The following is a 23,895-nucleotide window of genomic DNA, read 5'->3' as shown; positions in this document are numbered from 1 at the left end:
AAGAGTTGGCAGCTGGAAGGAAAAGGAATTACAAAGTATTCAGTTGAGTCAAGAGTCACAATCCAGGTGCTCAAAGAGGCCAGGCAAATAATGACGATGCTTGCCCAGGGCAGTGCTAGGGGACTGTGGCAAGCATGAACCTACTTCCCGCCAGGGTGAGCAATGCTCATTGCTCCAGGGCCCTTTTCTCATGTAGAAATTCAAGCAACTAAAAACTCAGTCCTTCTGAACAATCAACCTTTATATCTTTTTCAATAAAACTAAAATTTCACACTATTACATAAACTCCCTTTTGTTATAAAATGTCCCAGACAATTCACAAGTTTGAAAACTGTGTGACCCAAACTAAACATGGCACACTCAGAACTCTAGCTCAACACCTCTGCTCATGCCTTTGTATGAGCTCTTCTTCCAGTTTTAACCCCCTAAATTCCATGTTTTATGAACACTAATCTCCAAATGAGACAAATTACTCCATAATTAAGTGGAAACAAAGAGTAAATATCAATGCATGGGGCACCTGGGTGGCACCATTGTTTGGGCATCCAACAATTGGTTCTGGCTTGGGTCATGATTTCAGGGTCATGGGATCAAGCCCCACGTAGGGCTCCATGCTCAGCCCAGAATATGCTTGGGATTCTCTCACTCTGCCCTCCCACTCATACTCTCTGTCTCTAAAATAAACCATTTTTTTTAAAAAAAGTAAAAATAAATGCAGAAAAATGAAGGCAGATGTGGAGGAAGCAAGATGGCAGAGGAGTAGGAAACTAAAATATCATCAGGTCCCAGGAGCTCAGCCAGATAGTTAACAAACCCTTCTGAACACCTACAAACTCAATAGGGGATCAAAGAGAAGAAGAGCAGCAATTCTAAGAACAGAAAATTGACCACTTTCTGGAAGGTAGGATATGCAGAGAAGTGAATCCAAGTGATGGGAAGAGAGACCATGGGGAGAGGAGCCAGCTCCTGGCAAGCAGAGCAGCAGAGCACAAAATTGAAACTTTTAAAAGTCTGCTCCACTAAGGGATCTGGCTCCAGAGGGGTCGGGGGGTGAGGGTGGGGAGCCCTCGTGGGGACATTATGGTCTCAGCACCTGCAGGGTCATGAAAAGACCGAATGTGTCTGAGTGTGAAGTGCTTCCAGGTATCAGAGCGTGGAAGCTGGCTGCAGAGATGGAGCGGGGTGGGCGTGGGGGCTCTCAGCTAAGAGTTACCTCAAACCATTGTCTGAGGCATAGTCGGGCCACTGCTCTTCAAGCAGGGATACGACAAGTGGCAGATCCGGGGAAACTCACCTTCCTCCTGCAGAAGGAGAAGTGTGGGACCACCCTGCAGGAACCTGCTGGGTTTGGAGACTCCAAACAGGGCCATGCACCAGAGACAGAAACACTCAATCACAGGCCAGGTGAGCATGGAGTGTGGTCGGAGACCAGGAAGATAGGAGGGATCAATTCCTTTTCTCTGAGGGAACTGAGGAGTGGGTGCTTGAGCTCTTAGCTCCTATGGGCCAGAGATTGGTAGGCCACCATTTTCATTCCCGTCCTCCAAAGCTGTAAAGAAAACATTCAGGGAACAAAAGCTCCCAAGAGTGAAACCAAGCAGATTATTTAGCTTGGCCCCTGGCACAGGTTGTGCAATTGCACCCCTGTGCAAAGACATTTGAGAATCACTAACACAGGCCCCTGCCCCAGAAAATGAGCAAGAACATACAGCCAAGACCAAGTTCACCTATCAATAAGAACAGCAGAACTCCAGAGCTAGGGGAAAGCAACACAGAATTCATGGCTTTTTTCCCATGATCCTTCAGTCTTTCAAAGTTAAATTTTTTTAATTTTATTTTTTTAGTTTTACTGTTTCTATTTTGTTTCTTAACTAATTTATCTTATCAATACCTTTTTAAAAACCTTTTTAAATTTTTCATTATTATACTCATACTTCATCCTTTCATTGTATTTGACCTTATTTTTTGTATAATATGGGGTTTTTTTTCTTTAAAATTTTGGGATGCAATTTCTTCTAATAGCTCAAAATATACCCTAAATCTAGTGCATTTTTAAGATTTTATTTATTTATTAGTCAGAGAGAGAGAGAGAGTAAGCACAGGCAGACAGAGTAGCAGGCAGAGTCAGAGGGCAAAGCAGGCTCCCCGCCGAGCAAGGAGCCCGATGTGGGACTTGATCTCAGGACGCTGGGATCATGACCTGAGCTGAAGGCAGCTGCTTAACCAACTGAGTCACCCAGGCATCCCGTATTTTGTTCTTTCATTCATCTATTCTTATCTGCATAAAATGACAAGGCAGAAAAACTCACCTCAAAAAAAAGAACAAGAGGCAGTACCAAAGGCCAGGGACCTAATCAATATAGACAATAGTAATATGTCAGAACTACAGTTCAGAAGGATGATAATCAAGGTGCTAGCTAGGCTTGAAAAAAGCATGGAGGATATTAGAGAATCCTTTTCTGGAGAAATAAAATCCCTTTCTGGAGAAATAAAAGAACCAAAATCTAACAAAACAGAAATTTTTAAAAAGCTATTAATGAGGTACAATAAAAAAAAATTGAGGCTCTTACTGTTAGGATAAATGAGGCAGAATAAAGAATTAGTGATATAGAAGGCCAAATGACTGAGAACAAAGAAGCTAAGCAAAAGAGAGACAAACAACTACTGGACCACAAGGGGAATATTTGGAGATAAGTGATAACATATATGAAACAATATTAGAATAATTGGGATCCCAGAAAAAGAAGAAAGAGAGAGAGGGGCAGAAGGTCTATCAAAACAAATTATAGTAGAGAATTTCCCTAATATGGCAAAGGGAACAAGCATCAAAATCCAGGAGGCACAGAGAACCCCACTCAAAATCAATAAGAATGGGTCCACACCCCGTCATCTAATAGTAAAACTTACAAGTCTTAGTGACAAAGAGAAAATCCTGAAGGAAGCTCAGGACAAGAAGTCTGTAACATACAATGGTAGAAATATTAGATTGGCAGAAGACCTATCCACAGAGAACTGGCAGGCCAAAAAGGATTAGCATAATATATTCAGAGCACTAAATTAGAAAAACATGTAACCAAGAATACTATATCCAGCTAGGCTCATTGAAAATAGAAGGAGAGATAAAAAGCTTCCAGGACAAACAAAAACTAAAAGAAATTGCAAACACCAAACCATCCCTACAGGAAATATTGAAAGAGGTCCTCTAAGCAAAGAGAGAGCCTAAAAGTAACAAACCAGAAAGGAACAGAGACAATATACAGTAATAGTCACCTTACAGGCAATACAATGGCACCAAATTCATATTTTGCAATAGTAACCTGAATGTAAATGGGCTAAATGCCCCAAACAATAGACAAAGAGTGTCAGAATGGATTTAAAAAAAAGCAGGGGCGCCTGGGTGGCTCAGTAGGTAAAAGCCTCTGCCTTTGGCTCAGGTCATGATCCCAGGGTCCTGGGATCAAGCCCCACATTGGGCTCACTTCCTCCTCTCTCTCTCTCTCTCTCTCTCTCTCTCTCTCTCTCTCTGCCTGCCTCTCTGCCTACTTGTGATCTCTGCCAAATAAATAAATAAAACCTTTAAAAAAAATCAAAACCCATCAATATGCTGTCTACAAGAAATTCATTTTAGACCCAAAGACACCTCCAGATTTAAAGTGAGGGAGTGGAAAACAACTTACCATGCTATGGACATCAAAAGAAAGCTGGGCTGGCAATCCTTATATCAGACAAATTCGATTTTAAGCCAAAGATTATGATAAGAGATGAGGAAGGACTCCATATCATACTTAAAGGGTCTGTCCAACCTAAAGAAGACCTAAAATTTTAAATATCCATATCCCTAACATGGGAGCAGAGAATTACATAAACCAACTGATGAACAAAATCAAAGAAACACATCAACAATAACACAATAACAGTAGGGGACTTTAACACCTCCCTCACTGAAATGGACTGATCATCTAAGCAAAAGGTTAACAAGGAAATAAAGGCCTTAAATGACACACTGGACCAGATGGACATCACAGATATCTTCAGAACATTCCATCCCAAAGCAACAGAATACACATTCTTCTCTAGTACACATGGAACATTCTCCAGAATGGGTCACAACCTGGGTCACAAATCAGGTCTCAACTGGTACCAAAAGACTGGGATCATTTCCTGCATATTTTCAGACCACAATGCTCTGAAGCTAGAACTCAATCACAAGAGGAAAGTTGTAAAGAACTGAAATTACCTGGAAGTTAAAGAGCATCCTACTAAAGAATGAATGGGTCAACCAGAAAATTAAAAAGAAGAATTTTTAAAAATCATGGAAACAGGGGCTCATGGGTGGCTCAGTAGGTTAAAGCCTCTGCCTTCTGCTCAGGTCGTGGTCCAGGGTCCTGGGATTGAGCCCTGAATTGGGCTTTGTGCTCAGTGGGGAACCTGCTTCCCTTCCTCTCTCTCTGCCTGCCTCTCAACCTACTTGTGATCTCTGTCAAATAAATAAATCATAATTTTTTTAATCATGGAAACAAATAAAAATGAAAACACAACTGCTCGAAATCTTTGGGACACAGCAAAGCTGGTCCTGAGAGGAAAATATATAGTGATACAAACCTTTCTCAAGAAACAAGAAAGGTCTCAAATACACAACCACGACACCTAAAGGAGCTAGAGAAAGAACAGCAAAGAAAGCCTAAACCCAGTAGGAGATGAGAAATAATAAAGATCAGAGCAGAAGTCAATGAAATACAAACCAAAAGGACAGTACAACAGATCAACAAAACTAGGAGCTGGTTCTTTCAAAGAATTAATAAGATTGATAAACCCCTGGCCACACTTCTCAAAAAGAAGAGAGAAAGGACCCAAATTAATAAAATCATGAATGAAAGGGGAAAGATCACAACCAACACCAAAGAAATACAAGCCATTATAAGAACACATTATGAGCAACTATACATCAGCCAATTTGACAATCTGGAAGAAATGGATGCATTCCTAGAGACATATAAACCACCAAAACTAAACCAGGAAGAAAAAAGAAAACTTGAACGGACCCATAACCAGTAAGGAGTTTGAAGCAGTCATCAAAAGTCTCCCAACAAACAAGAGCCCAGGGCCAGATGACTTCCCAGGGGAATTCTACCCAACACTTAAAGAAGAATTAATACCTATTCTCCTGAAACTGTTCCAAAAAATAGAAATGGAAGGAAAACTTCCAAACTCATTTTATATGGCCAGCATTGCCTTGATCCCAAAACCAGACAAAGACCCCGTCAAAAAGGAGAATTACAGACCAATATCCCTGATGAACATGAGTGCAAAAATTCTCACCAAAATTCTAGCCAATAGGATCCAACAGTATATTAAAAGGGTTATTCACCATGACCAAGTGGGATTTACTCCTGGGCTGCAATTTTGGTTCAATATCCACAAGTCAATCAATGTAATACAATACATTAATAAAATAAAGAACAAGAATCATAGGATACTCTGAACAGATGTTGAAAAAACATTTGACAAAATACGGTATCCTTTCTTGATCAAAAATTCTTCACAGTATAGGGATAGAGGGTAAATACCTCAGTATCATGAAAGCCATCTATGAAAAACCCACAGCAAATATCATTCTCAATGGGGAAAAGATAAGATCTTCTCCCCTAAGGTCAGGAACACGACAGGACTGTCCTTATCACCACTGCTATTTAACAAAGTACGAGAACTCCTAGCCTCAGCAATCAGACAACAAAAAGAAATAAAAAGCATCCGAACTGGCAAAGAAGAAGTCAAACTCTCACCCTTTGCAGATATGACATTTTATGTGGAAAACCCAAAGACTCCACTCCAAAACTGCTAGAACTCATACAGGAGTTCAATAAAGTGTCAGGATATAAAATTAATGCACAGAAATCAGTTGCATTTCTATATGCCAACATCAAGACAGAAGAAAGAGAAATTAAGCAGTCCATCCCATTTACAGTTGCATCCAATACCATAAGATACCTAGGAATATCATTGAACAGAAATATAGAAACAATCTACAGAGAGAAAGACTTCAAAGGCAACACGATGTCAATAAAAACCTATCTCTCAATAATCACTCTCAATGTGAATGGCCTAAATGCGCCCATAAAACGACACAGGGTTGTAGATTGGATAAAACGACAGGACCCATCCATATGTTGTCTACAAGAGACCCGTTTTGAACCTAAGGATACACCCAGACTGAAAGTGAAGGGATGGAGAAACATCTTTCATGCCAATGGGCCTCAAAAGAAGGCCGGGGTAGCGATTCTCATATCAGATAAATTAGATTTTAAACTAAAGACTGTAGTCAGAGATACAGAAGGACACTACATAATTCTTAAAGGGACTATCCGCCAAGATGATCTAACAATTGTGAATATCTATGCCCCCAATATGGGAGCACCCATATAAGAAAACTATTAATCAAGATAAAGAGTCATATTGATATGAATACAATAATAGTAGGAGATCTTAATATGCCTCTCTCAGAAATAGACAGATCATCGAAGCAGAAAATTAATAAAGAAATAAGAGCATTCAATGAAACATTGGACCAGATGGACCTCATAGACATATACAGAACATTCCACCCTAAAACAACAGAATACTCATTCTTCTCAAGTGCACATGGAACCTTCTCCAGAATAGACCACATACTGGGTCACAAAGCAGGACTCAACCGATACCAAAAGATTGACATTATTCCCTGCATATTCTCCGATCACAATGCTTTGAAACTGGAACTCAATCACAAGGAAAAGTTCAGAAGGAACTCAAACACCTGGAAGCTAAAGACCACCTTGCTTAAGAATGCTTGGATCAACCAGGAGATCAAAGATGAACTTAACCAATTCATGGAAACCAATGATAATGAAGACACTTCGGTCCAAAACCTATGGGATACAGCAAAAGCGGTTCTAAGGGAAAAATACATAGCCATCCAAGCCTCCCTCAAAAACATTGAAAAATCCAGAATACACCAGCTGTCTCTACACCTTAAAGAACTGGAGAATCAACAACAAATCAAACCAACTCCACATGCAAGAAGGGAAATAATCAAGATTAGAGCAGAGATCAATGAGGTAGAAACGAGAGATACAGTAGAACATATCAATGAAACTAGAAGCTGGTTTTTTGAAAGAATCAATAAGATCGATAAACCACTGGCCACACTGGGGCGCCTGGGTGGCTCAGTGGGTTAAGCCGCTGCCTTCAGCTCAGGTCATGATCTCCGGGTCCTGGGATCGAGTCCCACATTGGGCTCTCTGCTCAGCGGAGAGCCTGCTTCCCTTCCTCTCTCTCTGCCTGCCTCTCTTGTGATTTCTCTCTGTCAAATAAATAAATCTTTAAAAAAAAAAAACCATTGGCCACACTAATCCAAAAGAAAAGAGAGAAAGCCCAAATTAATAAAATTATGAATGAAAAGGGAGAGATCACAACTAACACCAAGGAAATAGAAACAATCATCAGAAATTATTACCAACAGTTATATGCCAATAAGCTAAGCAACCTAGATGAAATGGATGCATTCCTGGAAAGCTACAAACTCCCAAAATTGAACCAGGAAGAAATTGACAACCTGAATAGACCGATATCTAGTAACAAGATTGAAGCAGTGATCAAAAACCTCCCAAAAAACAAGAGCCCAGGACCTGACGGATTCCCTGGGGAATTCTACCAAACTTCCAAAGAAAAAATAACACCAATTCCCCTGAAGCTGTTCCAAAAAATTGAAGCATAAGGAAAACTTCCAGACTCTTTTTATGAAGCCAGCATTACCCTGATCCCCAAACCAGGCAAAGACCCTACCAAAAAGGAGAATTTCAGACCAATATCACTGATGAATATGAATGCAAAGATTCTCAACAAGATCCTAGCAAACAGGATCCAGCAGCACATTAAAAAGATTATCCACCATGACCAGGTGGGATTCATCCCTGGGTTGCAAGGTTGGTTCAACATTCGCAAATCAATCAATGTGATAGAACAAATCAATAGGAGAAGAGAGAAGAACCACATGGTCCTCTCAATTGATGCAGAAAAAGCATTTGACAAAATCCAGCATCCGTTCCTGATGAAAACGCTTCAAAGTATAGGGATAGAGGGAACATTCCTGAACTTCATAAAATCTATCTATGAAAGACCCACAGCAAATATCATCCTCAATGGGAAAAAGCTTGCAGCCTTCCCATTGAGATCAGGAACACGACAAAGATGCCCACTCTCACCACTCTTGTTCAACATAGTATTAGAAGTTCTAGCAACGGCAATCAGACAACAAAGAGGAATAAAAGGTATCCAAATTGGCAAGGAAGAAGTCAAACTCTCTCTCTTCGCAGATGACATGATTCTTTATATGGAAAACCCCAAAGACTCCACCCCCAAACTACTAGAACTCATACAGCAATTCAGTAATGTGGCAGGATACAAAGTCAATGTACAGAAATCAGTGGCTTTCTTATACACTAACAATGAAAATACAGAAAGGGAAATTAGAGAATAGATTCCATTTACTAGAGCACCAAGAACCATAAGATACCTGGGAATAAACCTTACCAAAGAGGTAAAGGACCTGTACTCGAGGAACTACAGAACACTCATGAAAGAAATTGAAGAAGACACAAAAAGATGGAAGACTGTTCCATGCTCTTGGATTGGAAGAATAAACATTGTTAAAATGTCTATACTGCCTAGAGCAATCTATACTTTTAATGCCATTCCGATCAAAATTCCACCGGTATTTTTCAAAGAGCTGGAGCAAATAATCCTAAAATTTGTATGGAATCAAAAGAGACCCCGAATTGCTAAGGAAATGTTGAAAAACAAAAACAAAACTAGCAGCATCACGTTACCTGATTTCAAGCTTTACTACAAAGCTGTGATCACCAAGACAGCATGGTACTGGCATAAAAACAGACACATAGACCAGTGGAACAGAGTAGAGAGCCCAGAGATGGACCCTCAACTCTATGGTGAAATAATCTTCGACAAAACAGGAAAAAATATTCAATGGAAAAAAGACAGTCTCTTCAATAAATGGTGCTGGGAAAACTGGACAGTGATATGTAGAAGAATGAAACTCGACCATTCTCTTACACCGTACACAAAGATAAACTCGAAATGGATAAAAGACCTCAACGTGAGACAGGAATCTATCAGAATCCTAGAGGAGAACATAGGCAGTAACCTCTTCGATATCAGCCACAACAACTTCTTTCAAGATATGTCTCCAAAGGCCAAGGAAACAAAAGCAAAAATGAACTTTTGGGACTTCATCAAGATCAAAAGCTTCTGCACAGCAAAGGAAACAGTCAACAAAACAAAAAGGCAACCCACGGAATGGGAGAAGATATTTGCAAATGACAGTACAGACAAAAGGTTGATATCCAGGATCTATAAAGAACTTCTCAAACTCAACACACACAAAACAGATAATCCTATCAAAAAATGGGCAGAAGATATGAACAGACACTTCTCCAACGAAGACATACAAATGGCTATCAGACACATGAAAAAATGTTCATCATCACTAGCCATCAGGGAGATTCAAATTAAAACCACATTGAGATACTACCTGACACCAGTTAGAATGGCCAAAATTAGCAAGACAGGAAACAACGTGTGTTGGAGAGGATGTGGAGAAAGGGGAACCCTCTTACACTGTTGGTGGGAATGCAAGTTAGTGCAGCCACTTTGGAGAACAGTGTGGAGACTCCTGAAGAAATTAAGAATAGAGCTTCCCTATGACCCTGCAATTGCACTGCTGGGTATTTACCCCAAAGATACAGATGTAGTGAAAAGAAGGGCCATCTGTACCCCAATGTTTATTGCAGCAATGGTCGCCAAACTGTGGAAAGAACCAAGATGCCCTTCAATGGACGAATGGATAAGGAAGATGAGGTCCATATACACGATGGAGTGTTATGCCTCCATCAGAAAGGAGGAATAAGATGTAGTGTCAGAAGGGCCACCTGTACCCCAATGTTCATAGCAGCAATGGCCATGGTCACCAAACTGTGGAAAAAACCAAGATGCCCTTCAACGGACAAATGGATAAGGAAGATGTGCTCCATATATACTATGGAGTATTATGCCTCCATCAGAAAGGATGAATACCCAACTTTTGTATCAACATGGATGGGACTGGAAGAGATTATGCTGAGTGAAATAAGTCAAGCGGAGAGAGTCAATTATCATATGGTTTCACTTATTTGTGGAGCATAACAAATAACATGGAGGACATAGGGAGATGGAGAGGAGAAGGGAGTTGAGGGAAATTGGAAGGAGGAGATGAACCATGAGAGACTATGGACTCTGAAAAACAACCTGAGGGTTTTGAATGGGCGGGGGTGGGAGGTTGGGAGACCCAGGTGGTGGATATCATGGAGGGCATGTATTGCATGTAGCACTGGGTGTGGTGCATAAACAATGAATTCTGTTATGCTGAAAAGAAATTAAAAAAAATTAAAAAAAAAAAGAAAGGAGGAATACCCAACTTTTGTAGCAACATGGATGGGACTGAAGAGATTATGCTGAGCGAAATAAGTCAAGCAGAGAGAGTCAAGTATCATATGGTTTCACTTATTTGTGGAGCATAACAAATAACATGTAGGTCATGGGGAAATGGAGAGGAGAAGGGAGTTGAGGGAAACTGGAAGGGGAGATGAACCATGAGAGACTATGGACTCTGAAAAACAACCAGAGGGTTTTGAAGGGGCGGGGGGGGTGGGAGGTTGAGGAACCAGGTGGTGGGTAATAGGGAGAGCACGTACTGCATGGAGCACTGGGTGTGATGCCAAAACAATGAACACTGTTATGCTGTAAATAAACAAATTTTTTAAAAAATACCTAGGAATAAACCTAATCAAAGAGGCAAAGAATCTATACTCAGAAACTATAAAGTACTCATGAAAGAAATTGAGGAAGACAAAAAGAAATGGAAAATGTTCCATGCTCATGTACTGGAAGAACAAATATTGTGAAAATGTCTATGCTACCTAAGAAATCTACACATTTCATGAAATCTGTATCGAAATACAGTCAACTTTTTTGAAATAAATGGAACAAATAATCCTAAAATCTATATGGAACCAGAAAAGACCCCAAATGCCCAGAGGAATGTTTAAAAAGAAAACCAAAGTTGGTGGCATCACAATTTCAGACTTTAAGCTCTATGACAAAGCTGTCATCATCAAGACAATATGGTACTGGCACAAAAACAGACACATAGATCAAGGGAACAGAACAGAGAGACAAGAAATGGACCCTCAACTCTAGGGTCAACTAGTCCTTGACAAAGCAGGAAAGAATGCCCAATGGAAAAAAGATAGTCTCTTCAATGACTGGTGTTGGGAAAATTGGACAGCCACAGGCAGAAGAATGAAACTGGACCATTTCCTTACACCACACATAAAAATAGACTCAAAATGCACCATTTATTGAAGAGACTGTCTTTTTTCCACTGTACATTTTTTCCTGCTTTGTCGAAGATTATTTGACCATAGAGTTGAGGGTCCATGTCTGGGCTCTTTACGCTCCACAGTGCTATCCTGTCTTGGTGATTACAGCATTGTAGTAAAGCTTGAAATCAGGCAATGTGATGCCCCCAGTTTTGTTTTTCTTTTTCAACATTTCCTTCTGATTCTGATTCTGATTACTCTTCTGTAATTGTTAAAATTACAAATTTTAGGATTGTTTGCTCCAGCTCTTTGAAAAATTCTGGTGGAGTTTTGATTGGAATGGCATTGAAAGTACAGATATCTATAGGCAGTATAGACATTTTAACAATGTTTATTCTTCCAATCCATTAGCATGGAATGGTCTTCCATCTTTTTGTGTCTTCTTCAATTTCTTTCATGAGTGTTCCGTAGTTCCTCGAGTACCTCTTTGGTAAGGTTTATTTTCAGGTATCTTATGGTTCTTGGTGCTATAGTAAATGGAATCAATTCTCTAATTTCACTTTCTGTATTTTCATTGTTAGTGTATAAGAAAGCCACTGATTTCTGTACATTGACTTTGTATCCTGCCACGTTACTGAATTGCTGAATGAGTTCTAGTAGTTTGGGGGTGGAGTCTTTTGGGTTTTCCATATAAAGTATCATGTCATCTGCGGAGAGAGAGAGTTTGACTTCTTCTTTGCCAATTTGGATACCTTTTATTTCTCTTTGTTGTCTCATTGCTGTTGCTAGGAATTCTAATACTATGTTGAACAAGAGTGGTGAGAGTGCGCATCCTTGTCGTGTTCCTGATCTCAACGGGAAGGCTGTGAGCTTTTTCCCATTGAGGATGATATTTGCTGAGGGTCTTTCATACATAGATTTTATGAAGCTCAGGAATGTTCCCTCTATCCCTATATTTTGAAGCGTTTTCATCAGGAATGGATGCTGGATTTTGTCAAATGCTTTTTCTGCATCAATTGAGAGGACCATGTTGTTCTTCTCTCTTCTCTTATTGATTTGCCCTATCACATTGATTGATTTGTGAATGTTGAACCAACCTTGCAACCCAGAGATAAATCCCACCTGGTCATGGTTGATAATCTTTTTAATGTACTGTTGGATCCTATTACTTAGGATCTTGTTGAGAATCTTAGCATCCATATTCATGAGGGATATTGGTCTGAAATTCTCCTTTTTGGTGGTGTCTTTGCCTGGTTTGGGGATCAGGGTAAAGCCAGCTTCATAAAAAGAGTCTGGAAGTTTTCCTTCTGCTTCAATTTTTTGAAGCAGCTTCAGGAGAACAGGTATTATTTCTTCTTTGAAAGTTTGGTAAAACTCCCCAGGGAATCTGTCAGGTCCTGGGCTCTTGTTTTTTGGGAGGTTTTTGATCACTGCTTCAATCTCATTACTAGATATAGGTCTATTCAGGTTGTCTATTCCTTCATGATTCAGTTTTGGAAGTTTATAGTTTTCCAGGAATGCATCCATTTCATCTAGGTTGCTGAACTTATTGGCATATAACTGTTGATAATAATTTCTGATGATTGTTTCTATTTCCTTGGTGTTAGCTATGTTCTCTCCCTTTTCATTCATAATTTTATTAATTTGGGCTTTCTCTTTTTTCTTTTGGATTAGTTTGGCCAATGGTTTATCAATCTTATTGATTCTTTCAAAAAACCAGCTTCTGGTTTCATTGATGCATTCTACTGTATCTCTGGTTTCTATCTCATTGATCTCTGCTCTAATCTTGATTATCTCCCTTCTTGTGTGTGGAGTTGGCTTAATTTGTTGACAGCTATGTGCAGAAGAATGAAACTTGACCATTCTTTTACACCATACACAAAGATAAACTCGAAATGGATAAAAGACCTCAATGTGAGGCAGGAATCCATCAGAATCCTAAACGAGAACATAGGCAGTAACTTCTTTGACATTGGCTACAGCAACTTCTTTCAAGATATGTCTCCAAAGGCAAAGGAAACAAAAGTGAAAATGAATTTTGGAAACTTCTTCAAGATCAAAAGCTTCTGCACAGCAAAGGAAACAGTCAACAAAACAAAGAGGCAACCCACAGAATGGGAGAAGATATTCGCAAATGACAATACAGACAAAGGGCTGAAATCTAGGATCTATAAAGAACTCCTCAAACTCAACACACATAAAACAGATAATCACATCAAAAAATGGGCAGAAAACATAAACAGACAGTTCTCCAATGAAGACAAACAAATGGCTAACAGACACATGAAAAAATCTTCATCATCATTAGCCTTCAAGGAGATTCAAATCAAAACCACATCGAGATACCATCTTACACCAGTTAGAGTGGCCAAAATTAACAAGATGGTAAACAGCAAGTGTTGGAGAGGATGTGGAGAAAGGGGAACCCTCTTACACTGTTGGTGGGAATGCAAGTTGGTGCAGCCACTTTGGAAAACAGTGTGGAGACTCCTGAAGAAATTAAAAATAGAGCTTCCCTATGATCCTGCAATTGTACTACTGGGTATTTAATGCAAAGATACAGATGTAGTGAAAAGAAGGGCCATCTGTTCATAGCAGTGTTCATAGCAGCAATGGCCACAGTCACCAAAAAGTGGAAACAATCAAGATGCCCTTCAACAGACAAATGGATATGGAAGATGTGGTCCATATATACTATGAAGTATTATGCCTCATCAGAAAGGATGAATACCCAACTTTTGTATCAACATGGACAGGACTGGAGATTATGCTGAGTGAAATAAGTCAAGCAGAGAGAGTCAATTATCATATGGTTTCACTTATTTGTGGAGCATAAGGAAAAACATGGAGCACATGGGGAGATGGAGAGGAGAAGTGAGTTGGGGGGAATTGGAAGGGGAGATGAACCATGAGAGACTATGGACTCTGAAAAACAATCTGAGGGTTTTGGGGGGGTGGGGTGGGAGGTTGGGTGAACCTGGTGGTGGGTATTATGGAGGGCACGTATTGCATGGAGCACTGGGTGTGGTGCATAATCAATGAATTCTGGAACACTAAAGAAATTTTAAAAATAAATAAAAACTTTTTTTATAAAAATAGACACAAAATGGATGAAAGAGCTCAATGTGAGACAAAAATCCATCAAAATCCTTGAGGGGAATATAAGCAGAAAGCTCTTTGACCTCACCCACAGCAACTAGAAACATCGCCAAAGGCAAGGGAAGAAAGGTCAATAACGAATATTGATACTTCATCAAGATAGGAAGCTTTTGCACAGCAAAGGAAACAGTCAACAAAACCAAAGAAAACTGACAGAATGGGAGAAAATATTTGCAAATGACATATCAGATAAAGGGCTAGTATCCAAAATCTATAAAGAACTTATCAGACTCAACACCCAAAGAACAAATAATCAATCAAAAAATGGGCAGAAGACACGAAAAAACATTTCTACAAAGAAGACATCCAAATTGCCAACAGACACATGAAAAAGTGCTCCGCATCACTCGGCGTCAGGGAAATACAAATCTAAACCACAATGAGATATCACCTCACACCAGTCAGAATGGCTAAAATTAACAAGTCGGGAAACAACAGATGTTGGCAAGGATGTGGAGAAAGGGGAACCCTCCTACACTGTTGGTGGGAATGTAAGCTGGTGCTGCCACTCTGGAAAACAGTATGGAGGTTCCTCAAAATGTTGAAAATAGAGCTTCCTATAAGTCAGCAATTGCACTACTGGGTATTTACCCGAAAGATAAAAATGTAGTGATACAAAGGGGCATGTGCACCCAAATGTTTACAGCAGCAATGCCCATAATAGCCAAACTATGGAAAGAACCTAGATGTCCATCAACAGATGAATAGATAAAGAAGATGTGGTATAAAATGGCTAACAGACACATGAAGAAATGTTCATCATCAACATTAGCCATCAGGGAGATTCAAATCAAAACCACTTCGAGATACCACCTTACACCAGTTAGAATGGCCAAAATCAACAAGACAGTAAACAGCAAGTGTTGGAGAGGATGTGGAGAAATAGGAACCCTCTTACACTGTTGGTGGGAATGCAAGTTGGTGCAGGCACTTTGGAAAACAGTGCAGAGATTCCTTAAGAAATTAAAAATATAGCTTCCCTATGACCCTGCAATTGTACTACTGGGTATTTAATGCAAAGATACAGATGTAGTGAAAAGAAGGGCCATCTGTTCATAGCAGCAATGGCCAAGATGCCCTTCAACAAAAAAATGGATAAGGAAGATGTGGTGTGCATATATATATGTGTGTGTATATATGCACACTATGTATACATAGTATACCATATATACTATGAAGTATTATGCCTCATCAGAAAGGATGAATACCCAACTTTTTTATCAATGTGGATGGAACTGGAGGAGATTATGCTGAGTGAAATGAGTCAAGCAGAAAGAGTCAATTATCATCTGGTTTCAGTTATTTGCAGAACATAAGGAATAACACGGAGGACATGGGGAGATGAAGAGGAGAAGTGAATTGTGGGAAATTGGAGGGGGAGATGAACCATGAGAGACTGTGGACTCTGAGAAACAAGCTGAGGGATTTGGAGGAGAGGGAGTGGGAGGTTGGGTGAGTCTGATGGTGGGTATTGTGGAGGGCACAGATTGCATGGAGCACTGGGTGTGGTGCATAAACAATGAATCTTGGAACACTGAAAAGAAATTTAAAAAATAAAACTTTTTTTAAACTAAAAAAAAAAGAAGAGTGGTATATATTTATATACAATGGAATACTATGCAGCCATCAAAAGAAATGAAATCTTGTCATTTGCAACAATGTGGAGGAACTAGAGTGTATTATGCTGAGTGAAGCAAGTCAACCAGAGAAAAACAATTATCATATAATCTCTCTGATATGAGGAATTTGAGAGGCTGGGCGGGGACCATGTGGCGTAGGGAAGGAAAAAATGGGATCAGGAGGGAGACAAACCATGAGAGACTCTTAATCTCACAAAACTGAGGCTTGCTGGAGGTGGGGGGTCAGGAGAGGGAGGCTGGGGGATGGACATTGGAGAGGGTATGTGCTATGGGGAGTGCTGTGAAATGTCAGACTCATTCACAGACCTAGATCCCTGGGGCAAATAATACATTATACATTAAGAAAGAAAAAGTGAGCAAGCAAGCATAGAGGGAAAAAAAAGAAAAACTAAGGCATAAAAAGATCCAACCCAAAAACACAAAATGCTGTTTATCATTTCAATGTTTCACTCCAAAACGCTGATAAATACAGTGGAGAGAGAACAACTCATTCCTCAGAGACGCAGTGAACTAGAGTTTTTAGGCCAGCGTTTGGAGAAGGGTTTTGTAGGATGTGGGTTTCCTTGGGGGTGAGAAGAGGGGAGCCGGCGTTTGAGCAGAAACTTTACATTAACATGCAAAATCACTCAGTGCTGCTTCCAGAGAACAACGGAAAGGAAGAAGCTGCCCATTTGAATTAAGCCAGGCATTTTAAAGTACTGTGTGCATTAAATTTCACAGCACCACATTGGCTATGAACTCACCCCATTTCAATGAGGACATGGATCTTCAGCAAGGTCATGTAATTGGCTAAATGCTACTGAGATAGGAAAAGCCAGGATTCAATGCAAACCAGGCCTTCTGTCCCTGAGACCACACTCCTGATATCTTCTGGTTCAGCTGCCTCCTTTTCCTGATACCCACTATCCTCAGGATACAAATGGGTGGCAAGGAGACAGAAGTAAAGGCTGGGTGCAGGCGAACTATGATAGTGTGATTTAAAGCTCTTTCATATCATAATCAAACTTTACATTTGATTTGATAATGAGGCAAACAGGAAAAATTCCTGGTATAATTCAAATTCTCTGGGGTTTCCCCCAATCATGGGCACACATACACCATGTCTTGATTTATGTTCTTTTGTGAATATAGTTTTCTCCACAAAAGAAATTGTGAATTCTAGGTTTTACTGGACTTTTTTGAAAAGTAATTACTAGCCTATACTATTTTGTTTTATAGAAGAAAAACCTATGTTCCTCATCTCAAATTAATTCATCCCAGAAAGTGTAGGGTATGAATAATGATCGGATTCTATACAGACTTGATGGTGTTTGTCTTTTCAATGTACCATTTTGCAGCCATTATTATGAGAAGAGCCCCAGGGTGGTTAACATGTCATTGGGTTTCACTGCAAAGTTCATTTGCTGGTGGCACAATTAGAAGATTACTTGCTAGAGAAAACTAACTTTAACTGCCCAATGGCTCAGTAATTACAGAATATACATTCCAACAAGTGCTAGCTTTCTGATACCAACAGAAATCAAGCCAAAAGATTTGTCAGAGCTCTGGATTCCGATTTCACACTTCATTGATCTAAAAAGTAGTGAAGAAAATGAAATTTAAATGTCTCTCCGTGATGAATTTCACAAGCAAAGAGCACCCATCTATGTACATCACTGAAGGTACACGGATGATTCCAGAGTCTCGAGGACACCTGGGAATGCCCTGACCCTCCTCACTCCCCACCCCCACCAGTGAACAAGATCACGCTGCCTCCCTCACAGAAAACACTAACAAACCTGAAGAGATTTGGGAAGAGAAACGTCTCCAAGTGTCAGTTTTTCGACCATGTGTCCAAAACATTTCAAATAAACAATGACAGTCTCCCCACCAAATCAAGGGTCTAACAGGGTCTACTAGAAAACTCCTCGACCCACAGGACAGAGGAAAGAGAAGCATGTACCGAGCATGTTTGGGCATGTTGGCCCATGCTTCCAGGTTTCCTTCCTCGTCAGCTCATACGTGAAATACATACTGATTTTACAAGGAAATGTTTGGGGGGGGGTTAAATACTTCTCATTATACACACACTGAAAAGGATTTTGATGTCAACATATTCTCCTACCTGAACACCAGATTCTGTAGAAAATCAGAATTCAGTGTACGGAGTGTCTAAGTCCACTGGAGTGATGGTAGCAAAGACACCCAGACAGAGTGGAATCAACAACAGCCATTTGTGTCTCACGGTGCTGGGGGCTGGGAGTCTGAGATGAGAGGCCTGTGTGCCTGGGTTCTAGCGAGGGCCCTCGTCCTGGTCCATGGATGGCTGCCTTCTCATGCGTCCTCATGTGGCAGCAAGGGCATAGAGCTTTCCAGTCCCTTTTACAAGGACATTAATCCCATTCATGACCTGTTCACCTCCCAAAAGCCCCACCTCCTAACACCCACACAGAGGATTAGGTTTCAACGTAGGAATTTCGGGAGGATACAATAATTCCATTTGCAGCAGGTTACAGTGATATATATATCATGATATAGCATATAATCAAGCCTGAAAACAATCATCACAAAATCGGACATCTATAAAGGAACATGTTCTTGTCAGTGAGGCTCACTGTAACAAACAGGATTTAGCAGGATTAGCACTGTCACGAACTTAACTCAAAATGTCAGGACATTAATTCAGTTCCTCTTGGCAACTCAGATGTCGATGGATTAAGATTTTCCTTCAAAAACAATAGGATGTTTAATTTGCATCTTTGCAGATGCAATTAAGAATTCAGATCGCAAGCCAGCTTGCTCACAAAATTACACTATCTGGGTGGGTCCCCAAGTCCCACATTGCTACCTGGACCCCAAGTGTCTTTGGGCAAGTGGCCTGCAGAAGATGAGCCCAGCAACCCTCTCTGAAGAGTCTCACCTTGATCTCAGCCCTGAAGGAATTTCCTCAACTAACATCCACATAAAAGGAGTCACTTACAGTCAAAAGTAAACCAACAAGGAGATTACTCTCTCAACTGAGAAAAAAAAAAACGACTAAAATAACAGGAAATAGAAACAGGTTTCCAACACGGGCATCTCAGATCCACAAGGACAATATTTCAGTAAAAGCAAGTGTGAAAGGACATGCAGGACCAAGAAAGTCTAAAGAACGACACACGTGATTTGAAAAAGAGTGAGCGAGAATTTTTAGAAATGAAAAATTAAATAGTTTAATGTTAAAACTCAATGAATTGGTTTGATAGCATCTTATATACAGCAGAAAAATTAGCCAAAAGATCGATGTGAACCAAGTACCTAAAGCCCAAAGGTAAAAGAGAAATTTGGGACAAAGAGGAGGACTCCCCGAGGTTAGCATCAGTGAGACAGGCCAACCCACATCAGCTCCAAGGCAGAAAACATAAAAAGTGTGAGAGAGAGGCATCCTCTGAAGACAATGGCTATTGAAAGTTACCATACCAGAGTCCAGAGAGTTCAATCAATCTGCTACTTGGACAAATCACTTAAAACCAGTACAAAAAAGATAAAATATTACTTTCAAATAAGTAAATTGTGATAACTGATTTTTCATCAGCAACCTCGAAGTTTAAAGACAATAGAAAAACACGTTCCAGGGCCCCCAGGAGGTGCAGTCGGTTAAGTGTGTAACTCTTGGTTTCTGCTCGGATTAGGATCTCAGGGTCGTGAGATCAAACCGCATGTTGGGCTCCGCACTCAGCAGAAACTGTGCTTGCGATCCTCTCTCCCCCTCTGCCCCTCCTCCAGCTTGTTTTCTCTATCACTCTCTATCTCTCAAATAAGTAAAAAAATAAAATCTTCCCCAAATAAAGAAAGGAAAAGGAAAAACAGCTTCTGTGGACTGAAGGACCCTGTCATTCGAACAGAATCATCCATCTATAAAAATATATGTGAAGAACGAGGGAGAGAAGACTTCCATCCCTGGGGACAATGGATTAAGTAACTCTGATCAACCTGTCCACTAAAAACTAATAAAATCAGGCAAAATGGCAACATTTTCTCAAAACATAAAACATCTAACAAAATAATGAGGAATTACCAGGCCAAGGTCCAGGAAATAAAGAAAATCCAAATACGTGAGCCCACTATCTGCTGAGAGGCTGAACCATGTCTTTGACAGGTCTGTGACCAGCAGGCAGAAGCACTTGGCTCAGGGCACACCAGCAACAGGGCTCCTTGTGAACTATCCATCTTTGTGAACTGGACCCCAATGGGGTCCATCTAGTCTTCAAGCCATCAGGGTGGCCCAAATTATCACATATTCTGAAATTGTATTAAGATGATCATGAAGAGTTGATAACAGGTTTCTGGCCAAAACACACAAAAAATCAACTTTGGCAAAAGACATTATCACCCTAGGCCTCAAATTATTTCTGCTAATAAGTTTTGAGAGCAATGTCCAGCACACACGATAACTAGACATAGAGAAGACAGCATGATAGAAAACCAACGGGAGCATCAGCCGGGCTCCCTCCCAGATCCCTGGTGCTGGGAACAGCCGGCTGCTAAGTCACCTATGGAGAGGCTTCCACTACAGGGGTGAAGCTTCCCGCCTCGGCCTTGAGAGTGAGCCTGGGAGTACCCACCCCAGTCGGGCCTTCAGATGCCAGTAGCCAGCATGCTGATTGCATCCTCACAAGAGTCTCAGAGCCAGAATCACTCAGCTGAGCTGCCCTTGAAGTCCTGATCCCAGAAACTGTGAGAAAGTAAAGCTGTTTTAAGCCAAAAAGCTTGGGGTGATTGGTTATGCAGCAGTAGGTAACTAATGCACCCTCCTAGAGAGAGTCTTACCCATACGCACTAGCAGATAAGCGAAGGAACTTTTACGACAGTGTTGTCGTTTGTCTCAGCATAAAGTTTAGAACAACCCAAATTAGCCATCAACAGATGAGAGAAGTAAACTGACATTTTGGTCCATGAAAGAGCACATGGCCACAGAGGTCAGTGTCCTCCAGCCACACACTATTGACGTGGATGAAACTCACAACCTAATATTATGTGAAAAAGCAACCAACAGAAAACCAAAAGTACACAAACCTGAGAACATTGAAAAACCCGTCCTTTGAGGACTAATTGCCATGGAAAGATGACACAAAAGCCAGACGAGTGGTGGTCACCTGTGGGAAAAGGATGGGGATAGAAGTGGCAGGTTTTCAAACACCGACCATGTTCTCTCTTGATCTGGAGTGCAGCTTACATGGGGTTTTCTTAAACTCTACGCAGAATATTGTATGCACCGCTGTATATACAACGCATTTCACCATAAAAGAAACGAGTTAACAACAGGCAACAGGCAGTGTGCCTTTTAAAGGCGACACAAGAAATGGGTGATCCTGCCACAGGTCAGGAATTCGTGAAGGATAAGAAACAGCTTCCCCCTTGCATTTTGTAAAAAAGCCTTTCCAGAGCCCCTGCTCCCTGCTCATAGGAGTGACCCCTCTCTCTGTTGTGGTGACTTGCTTCTTGGCTCCCGTAAACATGCACTGTAAATCTCTCACAACTCTACAGCACCCCGACTCTGCACCAAGGGAAGGGGTGAACATAGGCTATTTGTTGAAGAACTGCAAGCTTGAATTTGGGGTTTTGAGACACTTGTATAATGACAGTTACTAAGAAAACTTAGAGAAATTGTAAGAAGCACTGGAGTACTCCTGAGAGGAAACGTGCGGGTACGAACAGAGCTGTGCTGTATAAGCCCACAGGCAGGAAGACCTCAAAGGGACTGTGATACCAGTGTGGGGCTAAACGAAAAAGCATCAAACTGCCATTGTGAGTGGACGCCATCCAGTATGACTCACAAGCTGAATACGGCCAATCCATTTCCATCAGGATTTCACACACAAGTGCTTCTCCCCAGGACAGCTAACATCTCTCCCACGGGCTGTCTTGACCTCAGCAGACACTGGGGAGGAGGTCTCTTTGCTTTCCGCAGACATTCAGCTGTGCTGTGGGCCAGCCTTGCTTCACCGGCCAGGATTCTGGAGATGACAAGGCTTGCAAGGCCCCAGTCTACAGGAGACTCTGCTGGAGACGCACGCATTTCACACCTTAGCAAGTGCGGTCATCCGAGAATGCCCAGCCAGGCATGGCAGAACACCAGAGGGGGCAAGCCAGGCAGAAGGTGACCCTTATCTGATTCCTGCCTTCCAGCGTGCTTCCCCAGTTGTCCCCGCAGGGCTAACTCCCTTCCTTCCTGCAGGTCTTCCAGCCAAGGTCGACTTTCCAGACCCGCTTGCCCTCAGGGCCACTGCCCACTCATTCCTCTACTCCAGGCCCTTTCTGACACTAACACACCTGGGGGTGGGGGGGGGGCAGGTGGACGCCAGCCCGGCCCACAACCAGCAGGAGGGGGCTGAGCGCACGGGGTGCTGCCCCACTGGCGAGTCACCAGGTACAGAACACAGCTTGCACTGGCCTGGTCACCGTGAGACGGGGCGACAGTGCACCTCACTCGCTCTCGCTGGCCGGTCACGGAGCAGAGGGTGACAGGTGTGCCGCCCGCACTCGCCGGGTCACAGCCCACAGAAGGCAACATTGTGCTCTCCGGGTCACCCCGCACAGAGGGCAGAGGGGGACAGGTGCGACGCCCACTCGAGGCGCACCTGGAGGGCAGCGGGCCGCGCGGGGACGGGGCGCCCCACTCACTCGAGCTTCTTGAAGGGCTCGCGGCCGGCCGCCACGTACTTGCCGCCCGCCCGCAGCGCCTGCAGCTCGAGCACCGGGTGCCCGCACGTCGGCGTGAACAGGCGCCGCACGCCGAAGGGCACTTCCACCTGCTCGGTCAGCAGGTCCAGCAGCGCCGCGAAGGTGGCCACGGGGCGCCGCGGCAGCACGAACCTCCGGCCCACGAAGAACGCGTCCCCGTTGCGGTACACCAGGATGGTCTTGGCGGGTGTGGTGTCCACCAGCACGTGCGGCCCACGAGTGCCCATGGCCGCGCCGCCCCAGGGCCACCGGACACCGCTCGCTGCCCTCGAGCCAGGGCGCAGCCAGGGCGTGGGCGCGGGACCGCGGGGCGACCCCCGCTCCCTGCGCGCGCTGACGCCAGCCGGCCATTGTGACCGCCTGCGGCCTGCAGCCCAGAGAGGGGCGGGGGGGGGGGGGGAGGCAGGGAGGCAGGGAGTCGCGCAGGGGAGGGGCGGGCATCTGAAAGCCCGGACAGGGGAGGAGGCGGAGAGCCAGGACGGGGGAGGGGCCTCCGCGAGCCTAGACAGGTGCAGCGAGCAGAGCTGGGGGAAAGGGAGGGAGGCAGCCGCGCTCTGTGAACTCTCTGGCAAGGTGGCAGGAATGCGAGGGTGCCGAGGACCACCCCAGCTCACCGCAGCCTTCCCACTGCGCTTGCCTGCCTCCTCTGCAGGGCAGGTTGCGGGATGGGCGGGCGCATCAGGACTGTCTCCATAATCAAAACTCGTCAAGGAAGAATTGTATGGAACCATTCAGAGCCTCTGCACAGCTGGCACACGGCTCCTCACAGGTCGGACACTCAGAATCCACTTTCATTTGGGGGGAGAAAGAACAATTCGAGGGCACCAGCGCCCTTGTGGAAGTTACTCCTTTTCTGGGTAGGGATGGGCCAGTCCTCTTGAGCTGAGACAATGATTCCGGAAATACATTTTTCCAGTGGTTTTGATGGGCTTAAACTTTTGCTGAAGGCAACAGGCTATGGCTATGTAGCCACGTGGACAGAC

The 23,895-nt window shown here is 42.6% G+C and overlaps 1 protein-coding gene across 1 annotated transcript in view; it reads right to left on the bottom strand.

Moving 5' to 3' along the window:
• The window catches only part of DCDC2C (doublecortin domain containing 2C), a 68,939-nt gene extending 45,800 nt beyond the window's left edge, over nucleotides 1–23,139 (bottom strand). Inside the window, exon 1 of the mRNA XM_045979946.1 lies at nucleotides 22,853–23,139. Within this exon, the coding sequence (XP_045835902.1) occupies nucleotides 22,853–23,139 (287 nt within the window). The remainder of the gene's footprint in view (nucleotides 1–22,852) is intronic.
• Between the last annotated feature and the right edge of the window lie 756 nt (nucleotides 23,140–23,895).

This window comes from Meles meles, chromosome 15, assembly GCF_922984935.1.
Source record: "Meles meles chromosome 15, mMelMel3.1 paternal haplotype, whole genome shotgun sequence".
NCBI classification, from domain to species: domain Eukaryota; kingdom Metazoa; phylum Chordata; class Mammalia; order Carnivora; family Mustelidae; genus Meles; species Meles meles.
Note: the sequence above shows the minus strand (reverse complement) of the source record. Positions and strands in the feature narration are given on the sequence as shown.